We start from the raw sequence: 17618 nt of genomic DNA on the forward strand, positions 1-17618 counted from the left end.
AATATAGATAGCACGGGTACAGTGACATTAGCCATCTAAATTTACAGGCAAAAGTATCTGACATGCAAGTATGAAACTTACTGATAAATGCAAAGAGCATGGAAATACAACATTCTATAAGTGAAAATAAAGTTAGACAATATATCAATATATTTGCTTTACCTGCAACACTTCCTCTTTGAGACAAAGCAGCCTCAAAGTCATACATCTGGTTCTGTAATTCACTGACCCGCTGGAAGGCATCCAGTTTCAAGTTGCGCTCATGGATCAACTGACAACGTACCTAACCAGGGACAGAAAACATGTTACATTGCAGAGGATGCTTCTGACAGAAAGGTTCTCAACCAGTATCTTGTGCAAAAGATATTCAAGGCTTCAAGTTAACATGGCTTTGCCAACTTTAGATCAATGCGTTGAGCAATAGGCAGTGGCAATGTGACTGATTACTGAGTAACCAAGATGAAGGGCAAGTCCACTAGTACAAGGAGCAAGGATGAGAAAATTGATCATTGCAGATATGGCTCCAGGGTCCTGAGCACAAACTCTAGGCTGACAGCCAAGTGCCGCACAGTTAGAGGTGGTGTCTTTTGGATGAGACATGAAACTGAGGCCCCATCTGTCCTCTTGGTTGGATCCAAAAGATCCCTGGCATTACTTGAAAAGGAGCAAGGGATTCTCCCTGGATTCCTGGTCAACATTTATCGCTTAACCAACATCACTGAGAAAAAGGTCATCCAGGCATTATAATATCGTAAGATTGTAAGAGCTTTCTATGCACAAATTGGCTGCCACATTTCCCACATTACAACAGAGACTCCACTTCATAAGTGGTTTATTGGTTGTAAAGCTCTTTGGGACGCCCTAAGGTCATGAAAGGTGCTGTATAAATACAAGTTGTTGCTGTTTTCTCTTTTAAAAAAATTTTAAAGGTCTGAAAATAGTAGAAAATTAAAAAGGTACCTGATAATTTGTACAAATGTGGAATACTGAAAAAGAATTTAGAACTCTTTCTTCTAACTAGGCATTGGGAAGACCAAAGCCATTGTTTTCAGCACCCACTATAAATCCTGCTTTCTTGCCAATGATTCCTTCCCCAGATTGTCAAGCTGAACCAAAATGCAAAATCTTGGTGTTCTGTTGACCTAAAGCTTCAAATCTCACATGCTCTTCAGATCAATTCTGTTTGTTGTCAACACTTCCAGTCTCCCATTACCACTGCCACTGAAACCTTCACCCATGTTTTCAACATTTCTAGGTTCAAATCCCCATGTCCTCTGCCGACCTCCATCTTAAAGCAATCGTAGACTCCAACTTTGTTAAAAGTGCAGCTGCATTTCCCACCTTAGATTCCACTAGGTTATCCCTCAAATTTTGCTGAGTCACACTGTCTTTCTATTTCTCAGTGAATTCAGTTTAAAATCCTAATCCTTATCTGCAAACCCCTGCCTTGGCCCTGTATCATTCAAACTCTGCAACCTCCTCCAGCCTTGTGTATCCCCCACATTCTTTCAGTGCTCTTAATCCTACCTTTTGGTACATTCCCCATTATACTTCTGGGCCTTTTCTACCTGCGCACTATTGATAATTCTTTCCATGTCCTAAAGAGTATCTTCACTAATAGTGATATTTAGGCAAAACTTTGGAAACATAGCCAGGAAAATGTGCAGACAATTTGTTAGCTACTGGCATCATGTATGCTTCCATTAGGTAATTCTTTCATCTGCTCAGAGCAATAGACTATGAATGGTCAAATAGACTAAGACTTTGCTTTTTCCATCAAGTTTCGCTGTCCATTCCTTTATTCTTTTTATCCATAGAGCTTTTTTTTTCTCCTTCCTATGAAGTGACTTGGGATGTTATTTATTTAAAGATGCTGTGTAACAAGAGCAGGAGATGACTCTTGGTTTTAACACAATGAAGATGTGTGGAATTGGAAAAGTGTTTAGGGGAACACTAGCTATAGAAACATTTTAAAAAAAAATTCATTCTCAAGAGGTTGCCATCTGTGGAAATTCCTACACTTATCGCTTATCACTAGTTTCCATTGTTTTAACACTATTAGTATGTTGGGAGGTAAAATAATATATGGAATGTCAATTTAGCAGGAACAAGAAATGTCGTCGTCATTGACGACACTCCCTCGAAATCGAAGGTAATGACCGTCAGGCTTGGTGAGGCTTCAGATGACTGAGCAGCCCAATTCTGGATTCACATGTTCTTCCACAGTGGGTGCACATTGTTGCGCAGAGTGGAAATTGCAGCCCTGGGTTGGCTTCCTTCTCCTTCCTCTGCAACTGTTGATTCCACCTCACTGTTGAGTCACTGAAGCTTCTATGTGGCTTGCACCTTGATGGACCAGTGGTGCCATGCCAAATGATTGGCTGCATTCCCCTCCCAGTCAGTGGCGTTAATGCCTCCGTGCTTTAGGGTGACCTTGAGTGTATCCTTATACTTTTTCCTTTGGCCGTCCTTTGGGTGTTGGCTAACAGAGAGCTGTGAGAGGAGAAGTTGTCGAGGGAGGCAGTTTTCGGACATCCAGATGCAATGGCCCATCCATCGGAGTTGGTTCCTCAGGAGCAGGGCTTCAAGGGTGGTAGACGCAGCTTCATGGAGGATGCTCATGTTAGTCTGGCAGTCCTCCCATTTGACCCCCATAAGACAGAAAGCAATAGAGGAATATATTGATAGGTCGTGAGGAACTAAGTGAGAGAAGGCTCCTGTTCAGCATAAATGCTGGCAAAGACCTGTTGAATTGAATTTTCTGTGTTGTAAATAACATGTAAAAACATTTGTGTAAGGTAAGAGGAACGTTGACCAACATAGGAATCTTTTAAAAAAATTCATTCTCAGGGATGTGGGCATCGCTGGCAAGGACAGCAGTTATCTTCCATCCTGATTTGACCTGAGAGCTGCCTTCTTGAACTACTGCGGTCCACATAGTGAAGGCTCTCCCTGTTATGACATGACAGATGATGTGTGCCAGGTGAACCAAACCCACAAGGGAAACTTGGTCACACTTATTATCACAACAGTTTTGCAATTTGTATTTATTATGAGATGTGTGCACTGAATTCAGAAGTAATAAGTCCACCAGGACCTTTAGAGGTTTAAAAAATTAAATTAAAATGGTTATTAACAACATAAAAGGTTTCAAGCACACACTTAAGACTACAATTACATGCTATTATAATAACTCCTCAAATTCCTAATTAACATCCCCAGTTACACCTCCTTTAAGGCATCAGTCCAAAATAGATTTTAGGTCTAAACAGAACTGGCAAGTTAAAACAATAGCTACTTGACAGTGGAATTCCCAGTGGCTTTTCCCCAACTTCAGTTTCGTTATATAGCAGGCTCATGCACAAAATGACTGAAGGCTTCATTAAAGCTATCTCACACACTCCTGTTAGAATTTATATGGTCTTCTTCTACATAACCTTTCATTCAGCATTATATATGTTTCTCTCTTTTTAATATGAAAATTTATTGTTCCATATGTCTTTGAAACTGTATCTTCCTCATAATATAAAAACTTTCACACCTTTGGGAGAAATAAAAACAATCCTTAGCCCTGCTTATCTGGCTGGTTGTAAACCAAGACCACGTTGAAATCCAATAATCCCTTCATTTATCTAAAAATACAAATTCCCTTCACACCTTACATGCTAAACCAGCATCCATGTTTACTCATTAGCGTGTCAAGCACCCAGCTTCTTTTGATGATTTAAAGCTTGCAGTCTATTTGACTCCAAATGTAATCACATCACATGGACAGACCCAACTGTACTCACCCCCATAAACCTACTTCACAAAAAACCAGAAAAATATTATCAAAATTATTATCCTATCGTCACACTCCTGCAATGCTGTTGGGAACATTGACAAAATAGAGATCAAGGTTGTGATAGAGAGGTGTGAGAGGGGAGAGAACGATTGTTATCAGTCAGACAAGAAGCTTTTACCTGTGAACCAGTGAATGAATCTCACAGCATTGTAGTCTGATATCCAGGAGGTTTCTTGTGCAGGTTTTTCACACTACCTACCCTCCTTCAAGCTGACTCTACACTTGCCCATGCACATGCTATAGTAGGAAAGAATTTGTATGCACACATCCTCAGGCGATCCTAAAACCATTTCACAGCCTACTATTGAAGTTCACTCACTGTTGTTCGGTAGACAAGCATGGCAGCCAAATTCAGCACAAGAAGATCCTAAGCAGTAAATGAGACAAATGATAAACTAATCTTGGGTTCCCCCCACCTCACCCCCACTAGGGCTATCTGTCACTTGCTTGTCCTGCTTTCTACTCTTAATGTCACCATTAACACACTCCTCACCATCAACATCCCTTTGTCCTTTTGTCTATGACAATCTCTTCTTTGCCTTTACCTATCACTGGCCCCCTATCCAGCTCTACCTGTCCCACCTCTCTCAACCAGTTTATATTACACTTCATTTCTATATTTCCTTAGTTCTGATGAAGAGTCATGCGGACTCGAAACGTTAACCGTGTTCCTCTCCGCAGATGCTGTCAGGCCTGCTGAGTTTTTCCAGCTACTTTTGTTTTTGTTTCAGATTTCCAGCATCCGCAGTATTTTGCTTTTATCCTAGTGATAAATTAATCTGTTTGGAAAGTTTTGGTTGAGGGCTGAATGCTGCCAGAACACTCCCACCTGAGAGAGGGCATCTCTTGATAACACAGCACTCTCAATGTTGGCCTGAGGTGTTAACCTAGATTATGTATTCAATTGCTGGAGCGAGGTTAGAACACACTTTCCCATTACGGAAGCAAGACTGTTTTTTTTAAAGCACTATCAGCTACTATTGTGCACAGACTCAATTTCAAATCCTGTTTTTGATGTCTACGTTAACAAATTCAAGCCAACAATAAAACTCATTTCCTGATTTTTTAAAGATTGGAGTAAGCTATGCATCATGAGCCAAAAACTGAGGGCAGAGTTTTGCCCTTGGTGTGTGGGATCAGCGGGGGAAGTTGGGAAGCCGACTGTTGCCTGCAATCGACAGCGCACCTCAATTTCACGCTGGCAGGCCAATTAAGACCCGCCCAGCGTGATACGCAAGCAGCAGCACTGAGCGCTGCCTGCGCGGACAGGGGGAAGGAGGGAAAGCAGGCCTAGCGCAAACTTTGCGCATGCATGCAAGAGAGCGCTGAATAACCTCCCTGAGACAGCTCCGTGAAGAAGATGATGAAAAAGTTAATAAACAGAAAACTGTAATAAAGCAGATCCCCCCGCCACACGACTCTGTCACATGAGCAGGGACATGTTTTTAATTAAAAAAAAAAAATTTTCATTTTATTTGCACTTGCTATTGAAAACCTCATCCCGCCCGTGGATGAGGTTTCCAAAAAAATGCAAAGGCCACTTGGCCTTTTCACCTGCCCTCTGACCGTTAGGTTGAACGGGCAGTGAAAAATTAATGACAGTTGATAACTTAGTGGCCTTAATAGGCCTTTTAATTGTTGGCAGGCGCCCGACTACTGAACTATTGCGCGACTTCACGTTGACGTTGGCACGCTCGGTGTGTGCCCGCCCGTCGAGCTAAAAATTCTGGCCTTAGTTTATGAAAATGTGTGTACAATAAAATTAACTGGGAAAATCAGAGTAGTTGCACCTGTATCATCAGATTTGAAGAGTTATCGGGGAGGTACCGGGGAGTTATCGGCGTGTTATCAGGGAGTTATCAGACTGTTCCAAACCTGCTGAACAATGGGCTGGATTTTTACAACCACTTATTAGATGCCCTGCTGACTACGCACCCCCCACCCCCTCACCCCCCCCACCCACTTCCTGGGCGAATGTTAAATGGGGCGTGATGATGCCGGGTTGGAAATACAACGTCAGTATGCTAGTCTCCCAAATTACGGAACGCAGGCGCAGAAATGGGCAGCCTGCCCGCTGCTTTCAAATCACTAATTCACAAGCTATTAAGCTTGTTGTTGACCGGTGCACTGACCTCTACCTCGCAGAAGTTGAGCACCAACTTCTTCCTATCTTCCTCTGGACCATGACCCCACCACCGAACATCAAGCCATTGTTTCCAGGATTGTCACTGACCTCATCTCCTCTGAAGATCTTCCCTCCACAGCTTCCAACCTTATAGTCTCCCAACCACGGGCAGCCCGCTTCTACCTCCTCCCCAAAACCCACAAACAGGACAGTCCCGGCAGACTGATCATGTCAGCCTGTTCCTGCCCCACGGAACTCATTTCTTCCTATCTTGACTCCATTCTCTCTCCCCTTGTCCAGTCTCTTCCCAACTACATCTGCAACTCCTCTGATGCCTTACATCATATCAACAGTTTCCAGTTTCGTGGCCTTAACCACCTCCTCTGCACCATGGATGTCCAATCACTCTACACCTCCATACCTCAACAGGATGGTCTGAGGGCTCTCCACTTCTTCCTTGAACAGAGGCCTGAACAATCCTCATCCACCAACACTCTCCTCCACCTGGCTGAACTTGTTCTCCCGTTGAACAATTTCTCCTTAAACTCCTCTCACTTCCTCCAAATAAAAGGTGTGGCCATGGGTACGCACATGGACCCCAGTTATGCCTGTCTCTTTATGGGGTATGTGGAACATTACTTGTTCCAGTCCTGCTCAGGCCCCCTCCCACAACTCTTTTCTCGGTACAACAATGACTGTGTTGGTGCCGCTTCATGCTCTCGTCTGGACCTGGAAAAATTTATCAATTTTGCTTCCAATTTCCACCCTCCATCACTTTCACATGGTCCATCTCTGACACTTCCCTTCCCTTCCTTGGCCTCGCTTTCTCCATTTCTGGTGATAAACTGTCCACCAATATTCATTACAAGCCCACCGACTCCCACAGCTAACTCAACTACAGCTCCGCACACCCTGCTTCCTGTAAGGATTCCATCCCATTTTCTCAGTTCCTTCGCCTCTGTTTCATCTGTTCCGATGATGCCACTTTCCAAAACAGTGCTACTGAGATGTCTTCCTTCTTCCTTAACCGCGGTTTCCCACCCACAGTGGTTGACAGGGCCCTCAACCGTGTCTGACCTATCTCCCACGCCTCTGCCCTCACACCTTCCTCTCCCTCCCAGAACCATGATAGGGTTCCAGTTCCAATGTTCCAGTGAAGCTCAAAGCAAACTGGAGGAACAGCACCTCATCTTCTGCTTAGGCACTTTACAGCCTTCCGGACTTAACATTGAGTTCAACAACTTCAGACCATGAACTCTCTCCTTCATCCCCACCCCATTCTGATTCCCCCTTTTTTCTACATTCATTGTTATTTTAAAATTTTCACATTCTCCTTTCTACTCTTAATGTCACCACTAGCACCTCCTTCAGCCAGCACCACCACTATTAACACCCCTTTGACCTTTTGTTTATGATATCTTTCGCAATCTCTCCTTTGCCTCCACCTATCATTGGCCTTCTATCCAGCTTCATCTGTCCCACCCCCCCCTTAAACAATATATATTTCACCACATTTCTACTTCCCTTTAGCTCTGAAGAAGAATCATATTGATTTGAAACTTTAACGTTTCTCTCTCCACAGATGCTGTCAGACCTGCAGACTTTTTCCAGCACTTTTTGTTTGATATCATGTGACTCTACTTAGTCTCATTTGACAGAGAAAAGCACCACAGGATTTTAGATTCAATGAGGTAACATACTGGTGAGTTAATTATCGAACAACTGATGAAGAGGCCCCTGTTGTACTTAAGTCCATGGGGAGAATTTTCTCCCTGTTGGGCAGGTTGGTCGGGAGCAGGTGCGGAGCCAATTGTCGCACGTGATTGGCTTATGTGTGTGCCAATTAAGGCCCGCCTGATGTGAAATGCGGCTCCCAAGGTTAGCAGGAGTTGTGGGGGGGGGGGGGGGGGGGGGGGGGGGGGGGGGGGCAGTGGCGGGACTGCAATGACGTCGGGTTCAATGGTGACGTGTTGGCCTGTTTAAAGAGCGCTCCTGCAGCCTTGCAAAGGCTGTGAACCATGACCAGCAGAAGGGCTCCCCAGAGCATTGCTGGTGAACAGGCCAGGCAGGAGGGCAGGTCAGTGCCGCACCGTGCCCCTCGCTTTTCAGACTTGTGTCTTGCTGCCCTCCTCGAGGAGGCGGCAGCAGGGTGTGAGATCCTCGTTCCCAGGGACGGGAGGAGGAGGCTCCCCCAAATGAAGAAACGTGCCTGGGAGGTGGTCGCGGAGATAGTGAGTTCACACGATGTGGTGCGACGCACATGGGTTCCGTGCTGCAAACGTTTCAACGACCTCTTGCCCTCGGGAAGGGTGAGTACAGAGGTTAGACTTCCCACCCTGGCCCCCCACCACCATCCCCCCCTGCCCTCCCCTCTCTCTCCCCACCCCCCCACATCAGCTCTGAATGTAGTTACTGCATTGAATCATTCACAGCCAGCAGATACTGTCCATGCCTAATTCATCCTGAGAGGCTTGTGCTGAGCTGGGTTCCACACCCTGCTGCATATGGTGGACTGACACCCACTGTACTCTTTTGGGGGCTACCTCAAGGATCTGCACCTAGGCACAGTGCTGGAACTCCGAAACATGTCAAAGTCTGACATGCTGGGAGAGGAACCTCCAGGTGGCGGGACACCCATCCATCCACTGCCCTTGGTGTTCCACATACTTGTGCGTCCTTGCTTTGCAAGGTGAAACCGTGTGGGTGGCAAATGTGATGGAGGCAGCACGTGGGCAAGCGGGATCAGCCCTGGCTTCTTGGTGTGTGTGCGGCAGCTGCAGGTGGGGGTGGCAGGGATGCGATGGCCGTCCAGGTACAGGGTGGACTAATCAATGCTCTTCTCTCCTTTTCAGGAGAAGACAGCACACAATGGCACAGGGCGGATGCGGACTGGCGGAGGCCAGACCCAGTTGGCCATTATAACCGGATACAAGCAGGAGGCGAGGGAGCCGGTGAGGCGCCATGTGCCAAGGTCAACCATTGGCGGTGAGGCTGGGGTGCCAGGGTAAGAGTGCCGTGCACTGAGGTCACCATGTTTGTCCCTGCAACCATGCCACTGTTGAAAGTTTAGTGATTTAAGCTTCCACATGGGTTTCCCATTGATTATGGAAGAATGAGCACTCATTGATCCGGGGGCCAGGCATACACATTGACGTTGTCTCGACCTGAACTAATCAAATGTCCTTGTTTTTCCTTTCAGCATCATCGGAGCGGGGCTGGGAGGAGGAGGCAGAGGGCCCACCTCTCACCCCGAGGGCCCAAGGAAATCCACTCACCAGCGTCACACCATCTCTGCCAGGCAGGCACCAGCGCAGATACTAGCACCTCAGTGGGAATTAGATCGTCGGCTAGTGTCCCAGGGCACAGCAGTGAAGGCACTTCACACTCGCTTGAGGTGTGGGCGGAGACAGAGAGTGCCCATGGTGCCGGCAGTTGGAAGACTGCAGGGAACCAGGAACATGCTCAGTTGTTGGTTAATGATGAGCCTCTGGAGTTGTCCCTGAGGCAGCAGATGCTGGAAGTCCAGCAGGGTGTGCGGGAGGATCTGGCGGAGATACATGAGGCAATGTGTGCCATGGTCTCCGTGATGGAGGAGTCCATGCGGAGCATCAGCAATATAATGACCCTCATGGCTGAGCGCAATGCTTCCTCCATGGAGAGAGTGGTGACTCTCTTGGAGAGGCTCCTCCAGGAGAACAATCAGGGCTTCCTGGGGTTGCGCTCGGACCTGCAAGCCCTCACAGCGGCATTGACCTCAGCTGGTCAGTGCCAGTGTGGGACATGGATTGGGCACCAAGTATCCCAGCTCGGTGCCCATCCATCAGTGGTGAGCAGGGAGGTCTGAAGCGACCTTGCGTTGGTGCACGAGCTGCCTGTCGTCTCTGTGGGCTCCTCTCAGGGCGCTCTGGATTAGGGTAGCAGCTCCTCCGCCCTTCTGCGAGTGACTATGGGGTCTGATGAGGTGACTGGGGAGATGCCAGCCATGCCACTGGCCGTTCCCTCCCAGGCAGGGCCATCAAAGCCTCCACGGGCCAGAGATTGCCTGCCAAGGTACTTTGCACAGACTTGTAAAATCAGCATCTCATGGTCACACACTCTCTGCATGTTCATGGAGTGAGAGCCCTTCCTGTTGACGAAGGCACTGGGCTCACCTGCTGGCACCTTGATGGCCACATGTGTCCAGCTGATTACACCCTGGACGCGGGGGAAGCCAGCAATCACTGCAAAGCCTCTGGCTCACTCTGGCTGTCTGGCCTCGTCCCAGCGGCAGTGAATGAAAGTCAATGCACGCATGAACAGAGCATTTTTCACCTGCTTGACACAAGTGTGGACAGCTGACTGGGAGACACCGCAAGGATCACCCACGGAGCCCTGGAAAGATCTGGAGACATAGAAGTAGAGGGCGGACGTGACCTTCAGCGCCACTGGCATGGGGTGCCCACCAACGCGTAGATCTCAGGGCCTGTCATCTGACAGTTGGAGGTCACTGTCTCCCTTGAGAGACGGAGCCTCCTTTGGCACTGCGCTCAGGCATATTTAGGTAGCTGCTTTGCCGCCTGTAAGCCCTGGCAGCAGGATATTGGCGTCTTCTGCAGCCCCTTCCACCTTGCACTTCCTGTTGGCCCTGCACCCCTTGTGCCTGTGCCTGTCCTCCCAACAGTGTCTCTTCTGGAAGCTGAATATGGACTCTTGGCCTCCTCCCCCTTCTAGCCCTCCCTTCCTCCTCAGAGGAGGTGCCTCCAGTGGAGAGCACAACTCCCATTCCCAAGCTAAGGGAAGGCTTCCCGAAAGCTGCAGGCCCCAAGAATGATGTTTACTCCAGAGTCCTGACCCGAAGGATGTTATTCCTGTCCAAGCAGCTGTGAAGAGATTTGAAGTTTTCCTGCTCACCCAGGCAAGTAGCAGTAAATATAAACATTAAATGTCTACCAAAGGCCACTTCGCAAGCCCACTCACCCTTCTTATCCCGCCCGTGGATGAGGTTTATAAAAATGTGGCCTACCCGCCTGCTTGTTGCACCTATGCGATGATCTGAAGATCGCACAGGCCCCAAAAAATTGCTGTCAATTAGTGACTCAAGGGCCTTAACTGGTCCATTAATTAATGACGGGCGCGCATTGGAGATCATCATGCGCCCGCTCACCGAAATATCACGATGTCGCACGGTGATGTTGAGACGCTCGCCTGATGTCACCATGCATCATTTTATGCATTGACGGCATCCGCACGCTGATGAGAAAATTCTGCCCCATATCACAGAGCCACATTGACTTGCTGCCTTGAAGGTTGGAGAGGCAAGCTTACATCCCCCCCACATCAAAAAACCTTATCAAAACCTGGTGTTATCAGCAAAGGAAAGTTTGGAGGGATTTATTGTATAGAGAAGTGGGAAAGAATAACAACAGCTGTGTTCAACATTAAGTTAGTTTTAATTTGTAGTGTTTTATAAGAAAGCAATTAGATTTGGCTCATTGTAGCCTTTGTATTACAGCTGACATCTGTAATAGTGTGTGACTAGATTTGTAACTGTATAATCCTTTTAGCCTTTATCTCTTCAGTGTTAACTGAATGTATATGGAGACTTTACTACCTCACATTTTAAACGCTGATTATTGTTATGCACTTATATTTTATACAAACTCTGCATAACTTTTAAGTTCTACCTGTTTTGTAATATTTTGTATTAGTACTTTGTAATCTTCTGTATTAAGCCCACATAGTTTTGAGGTTAAAACAACTTTTCCATTCTATCTTTTGTTTTAAAAGTAAAGTAACTCATTCCAATTACCAAAACCACAGAGAAAAACATCACCTACCAAATGGCCTCTAAAACTAACAGTAATTGATAAAAGTTCTGATTTAATGAGGAACCTCCACCAATTAAACAAAGTTTGAGACGATGAGCTCAAGGTATCATTCATGAGGACATGACAACATACTTCCCCCACCCTAAACAAATGATCAAGGAAGATATCATAATATAACCCTTTACCTTAGCAAGAAATCATAAATGTGACAGAAACAAACTTTAATGAGGAGTATGGTCCTACAGGTAATTGGCATTTTAAGAAACCAATCAGAGGATAGTGGGATGTGACATCAATCGACCATCACCCTTGAGGACCAATCACAGACTGATCACGCACCCCTTAAGCCAATTAGAAAATAGCCTCACCTCGTTTGGTTCACCTCACCAATCAGAATGCAATTACATCACTGATCACGCTATGGGTTGTGGCTCGGAACGAGTTAATAAACAGCAGCTTTCACTGACTGACGCGTGCTGAATTTGAAACTAAAGACAGCTTGTCAGCTGAAAGCAGAAGACCAGAAGATGCCAGAGAGAGAGAGAAGATTGAGTGCCGCCCTATGCCTAAAGCTGAACCGGGAAGCAAGAACCGTTGTACACCTGTAAAGTGCTGCCCTGCTCTGATAAGTATTAATTTATAATTATTAAAGTTTCCTGAGTTACATCACTAAATCATCTCCTATTGCCTGAAAGATTAAAGTCTCAAATGAACAAAATTAGAATTTAAGTTCAAACAGTACCTAGACCTTACACAAGTCAAGAGCGTGATGGATAACTCTCCACTTGCCTGGCTGAGTGCAGCTCCAACAACATTCAAGATGCACGCCCCCTTCCAGGACAAAAAGCAGCTCATTTTATTAGCAACCCATTCACCATCTTAAACATTCACTCCCCCCAACACTGATGCACAGTGGCAGCAACATGTACGATCTGCAAGAGGCACTGCAGCAACTCGGCAAGGCTCCTTTGGCAGCATCTTCCAAACCTGTGACCTCTACCGCCTAGAAGAACGAGGGCAGCAGGCACTTGGGAACATCACCTCCTGCAAGATCTTCTCAAGCCACATACCATCCTGACTTGGAACTGTATTATCATTCCTTCATTGTCACTGGCTCATGGAATTCTCTCCCTAACAGGATATGCAGTGGACATGCATCACATGGACTGCAGCGGTTTAAGAATGTGGCTTACCACCAATTCTCAAGGACAATTAGGAGCTTGTGAGCAATACTCACATCCCATGAATGAATAAACAACAAAACAAAAATGCTGCAAAGGCCATTTGCACATTTGCTCCTGCCTCCCAGTCTGCTTCATGCACCTGGTCTGGGAAGCAGCACTTGAAGCATCTCCAGTTACATCATGAATGGTAAGTATTGTGTGTATTAAGGTCACAAAGACCTGCAGCAGTGGGCATTGTGAGAATCTAGTGTCACCAAAGCTCCTCTGTTAACCACAGAGATAAAAACAAAAAACTGCGGATGCTGGAAATCCAAAACAAAAACAGAATTACCTGGAAAAACTCAGCAGATCTGGCAGCATCGGCGGAGAAGAAAAGAGTAGACGTTTCGAGTCCTCATGACCCTTCAACAGAACTGTTCTGTTCCATCTGTACCATCTAATGACAGACCTGTATTATATTCACGCTAAATCTGAACCCTGGTTATGGGACCAACTGCTGACAGAGGTTTCCTTGAGCTAGCCCCAAGTTGCTGCTATAAGTGAGTTGCACTGTATTGTCATAAACCCTTTTAAGTTAAACGTGAAAATACTTATACTTAAAAGAAATTTCCGGCCTCAAGCAGAACAACAGGTGAGCACTGCTGTGCAAGTTTTCAGCGATCCAATTGTGCTATGCGATCTGGTCACTGGCTCACAAGAATAGTAATATCCTAATGGAACTGGTTTATTATTATTAAAATAACTTGCATTGTTACAGCATCTGGCACAGTTCAAATGCCCCAAGGCACTTTATAGAGAGTTTCAAGCAGACGGACAGGGAGAGGGAGGAATTAGGAGAGATGGTCGAAAGCAGAGCTAGGTCTTATGTCAATTGTGCTTTACAATCATACTTAGGCCCTTTCAGAATCCAATGCTCTGCCAGTCACTGAACATTCAAAGCATACTTCTTTTCGCAACATAAAAAAGTTAATATTTGACTCGAGTATGACTGCATGTACTGTAGTGTAGTGCATGTGGTCCACAAAAATTCACCAGTCCAACCTCTCGATTTCCAGTCAATTCTAATGCCCGGGGGAGGACATTTTCACTCACTCCAGAAGAATATCAAACTAACACATATTAGTATTGCAGTTTTATATGGGCCTAGTATCACTTTCTATAAAGCACAATGGAGTGGAGAAGCACGTTTTCCACCAATATTTCACCTGTTTGATCTCCTTATCGATCTTATGGTGATGTATTTGAGCCATTTTGGAAGACCTCTCAAACTCATTGCTTAGCACATGGAACTTCTGCTCCTTCTCCTCCATGTCATTTAGCATTCGCTCCATGTCGGTTGCCTTCATACTGTCCAGTTGTTGTCTGCTCTTCAACTCTTGAGAAGCCCGGTGTTCGTACTCCTTCAGCAGCCATTTCTGTAGTCAATAAAAACTCAGTGCATCAGGCACATGGCATTGCGAGTGACATCTTTGTGGGTGTTACCTATTTATCAAGACATTTACTCTTTAAGGTATTGGCCTCCCTATTTAAGGAAGGATGTAAATACGTTGAAAGCAGTTCAGAAAAGGTTTACTAGACTAATACATGAAATGGGCGGGTTATCTTATGATGAAAGGTTGGGCAGATTAGGCTTGTATCTGCTGGAGTTTAGAAAAGTAAGAAGCAACTTGATTAGAACATATAAGATCCTGAAAGGTCTTGACAGGGTGGATGTGGAGACGATGTTTCCTCTTGTGGAAAAATCTAGAACTAGCGGTCACTGTTTAAGAATAAGGGGTCGCCCATTTAAAACGGAGATGAAGAAAATTTTTTCTCTGAGGGGGTCGTGAGTCTTTGGAACTCTCATCCTCAAAAGACATTTGAAGTAGAGTCCTTGAATATTTTTGAGGCAGAGGTTGATAGATTCTTGATAAGCAAGAGGGTGAAAGGTTATCGGGGTAGGTGGGAACATGGGACTGAAGTTACAATCAGATCAGCCACGATCTTATTGAATGGTGGAGCAGGCTCAAGGGGCCGAGTGGCCTACTCCTGCTTTTAATTTGTCTGTTCAGATACTTGTAATGTTTTGTCACCCTCACATGCAACTTATATAAAGGAAAGGATTTTCATTTGTAAAGTGCCTTTCACAAATCTCCCAAAGTACTTTACAGCCAATTAAGTACTTTTTGAAGTGTACCCACTGCTGTAATGTAAGAAAACATGGCGGCCAAATTGCATATATCAAGGTCTGCCTTTACTCTGCCGCTGGCAAAGGCTTTCATCTCACCAGCAATATCCTGACCCACTGCAGCATTCAGTTCATTATTAGCAATGGCGATGGATTGTTTGATGTAGCGGTAACTGGTAGGGATGGTAGGCAGTCTGGGGTACTGAGTTGTATGTGATGTAGAATGGTGGTTGTTTTTTAGATGCTGGGAGATTTGTAATGACTGGAGGATGGAGATTCTGTGAGTACCTCTCTCTCCAGCTCTTTCTTCATTTTCTCATTCTCGGACTGGGATCTTCTCAGAGCTTTCCTCAGAGCTGTGAGCTGCTGACGCAGTAAAACCACCTCTTCCTCCGCCACCATTTTAATTTTGAGATAATCCTTCTTGACTTTAATGACTTCCTGTTGATACATAGAGGTTAAAGGGTCTTAAAACAAGAAACCAATTCCCTCTAATGGCTATCATTTGTTTTTTTTAGAAATAGTTGTTTTAAAAGGAGGAAGAGAGAAGCACTTTAGCTGTTCAAATGTCTTCTTTTCTAGGTGACAGGTGAGCAAAAAGCTTAAACGTTTGTGGGTTTACAGTGATGAGAAACAGGAATTTTTTAATTTATTGCCCAATTCTTGCCCACTTTTCTCATTCCTTGTTTGATCTCCCTCTCCTCACTTGGATTAATTTTCGATTCAGTGGCCAATCAGGGGGCCAGGTCCAAGGTCTTGAGGAAAAAGAAAAAAATAAACTGCTTCCACAGAATCAGGGAGCAACTCTTTATATGGTTAACTTCCCATCTGCCATGGAGGTGCATTTCCTCATGCAGCTTAACCTAGGGAGCTTTGAAGTCATTTGAATGTTGGAGGCGTGACCCCAGACAGTCTCGCTGAATGGGGGTGAAACTTACCCCACTTGCCCCTAAAGCTGCAAAAATATAAAATTGGCAGAGCTCTAATCACAGATCAAGCCTATGGCAGGCTTGAGCTGGCCACTTGGTGAAGTATGCACGCGATCAAAGTCAAAGTGCAATCTCTTATGAAGGGGTTCTCACCGGAGCCCAAGTTACCTTTCAAATGCTCTCAAGCGCAGCACAGCTCAACAGCTAAATATATGCACATGTATGCGCTCTCCAAAGATGAACTTTGCTTTCAATGTTTATTTTTAGAAAACATTACCTCACCCATCAGTTCACATGCTGTTGAGTGATTGTAACAAGGACACACGCTACATCCTGATGAGTGCTTTGAAAAACAAATCTTCTATTAAAAAGGCCAGCGAAGACTTAATGGGCTCCTTCTCTGCTGCAATGTCTCTATGACTCTAAGGACAGGATTTTTCAGATGGCCGTGTTTCTCGGCCTACCAGCTGAAGAGTCAGTGGAGAACGCACCCTCGCTGATACGGCTGTCCTGCAGCCATTTAGCATTCCAAAGAGCTTTAATTGGCTGGGGGTGGGACTTCCGCCCCTCAGTCTGATTGGCTGGCTAATTCCAGCAGTACCAGAAGCTTAAGTGGACAGGACAGGACTGGGACTAAAAGCAGTCCCCAGACTCTTAAGTCCCAGGCTAGATAAGTGTGGGGGGGTCGCAAGGCGGGAAGGGGAGGTGAGGCTTGGGAGGTGAGGGGAGTGGGGGTGCCAGGAAGGGGTTGGGCAAAGGGAGTCGGGGTGTTGGTAGAGAGGCCAGGGGTAAGGGAGCATCTGTGAGGGCGCACCTCATGGGGGGCGTGGGGTGGTGCCTGATGTCGAAAAGAGCCTGTTGAAAGGAGGTTGTTGGTGGATGCGCACCCCTCCACCCCGAGGCCCGAGCTGGGTCACTTAATGGGCCACCCACCCCCGCTCCTGAACTCCCACCAGCCTGAAAATTGAGGTTGGGTGGGAAATGGCCCTCAAGGGCTTCAACTGGGGCAAGGGCGGGGTGGCCTAAGCCTCGCCTGTCTCGCTGTAAAATTGCGGAGAGCTTGGAGCAGGCAGGCGGCCAATTGGAAGGCCGTCCTAGGAATTTTACAGGTTCTCCACCTGCAAACCCACCAGTGGGGGAAGGTAAAATTAAACCCTAAGATATAAATGCAGGCGAGATTAGATTCATATCATTACACACCTAATTAAAATGGTCTATGAGGACTTAAAAGTTATTATCCACATGTTGTAATCAAAATCAATAGAAATAAAACTCCTTAAATCATAGAATAATATAGCACAGCACCTAATAAAGCATAGTGATGCTTTATAATATTGCTCCTAGCATTTCATTAATCTTCAGTCACCTGCAAGTAGCCATGCAAAACCTGAAAACTCTTTTACTGAATGTGCTTTGTAACTTTTTAAAGTGACTATATTTGTTGTGTGTGATCTGGAAGGAGGTTATTCATCCCATCCTGCCTGTGCTAGCTCTTTGAAAGAGTTATCCAATTAGTGCCACTCCCCTGCTCTGTCCCAATGGCCCCTGCAATTATTTTCTTT

At 45.8% G+C, this 17618-nt stretch overlaps 1 protein-coding gene across 1 annotated transcript in view; it reads right to left on the reverse strand.

The window, feature by feature from the left end:
* Positions 1-17618, reverse strand: part of LOC121277706 (coiled-coil domain-containing protein 162-like) — a 111274-nt gene that overhangs the window by 21874 nt on the left and 71782 nt on the right. Inside the window, exons 16-18 of the mRNA XM_041187342.1 lie at positions 15416-15568; positions 14166-14375; positions 163-283 (exon numbers count right to left, since the gene is read on the reverse strand). Coding sequence (XP_041043276.1) covers positions 163-283; positions 14166-14375; positions 15416-15568 — 484 coding nt within the window. The remainder of the gene's footprint in view (positions 1-162; positions 284-14165; positions 14376-15415; positions 15569-17618) is intronic.

Source organism: Carcharodon carcharias, chromosome 5 (assembly GCF_017639515.1).
Source record: "Carcharodon carcharias isolate sCarCar2 chromosome 5, sCarCar2.pri, whole genome shotgun sequence".
Taxonomy (NCBI): Eukaryota; Metazoa; Chordata; class Chondrichthyes; order Lamniformes; family Lamnidae; genus Carcharodon; species Carcharodon carcharias.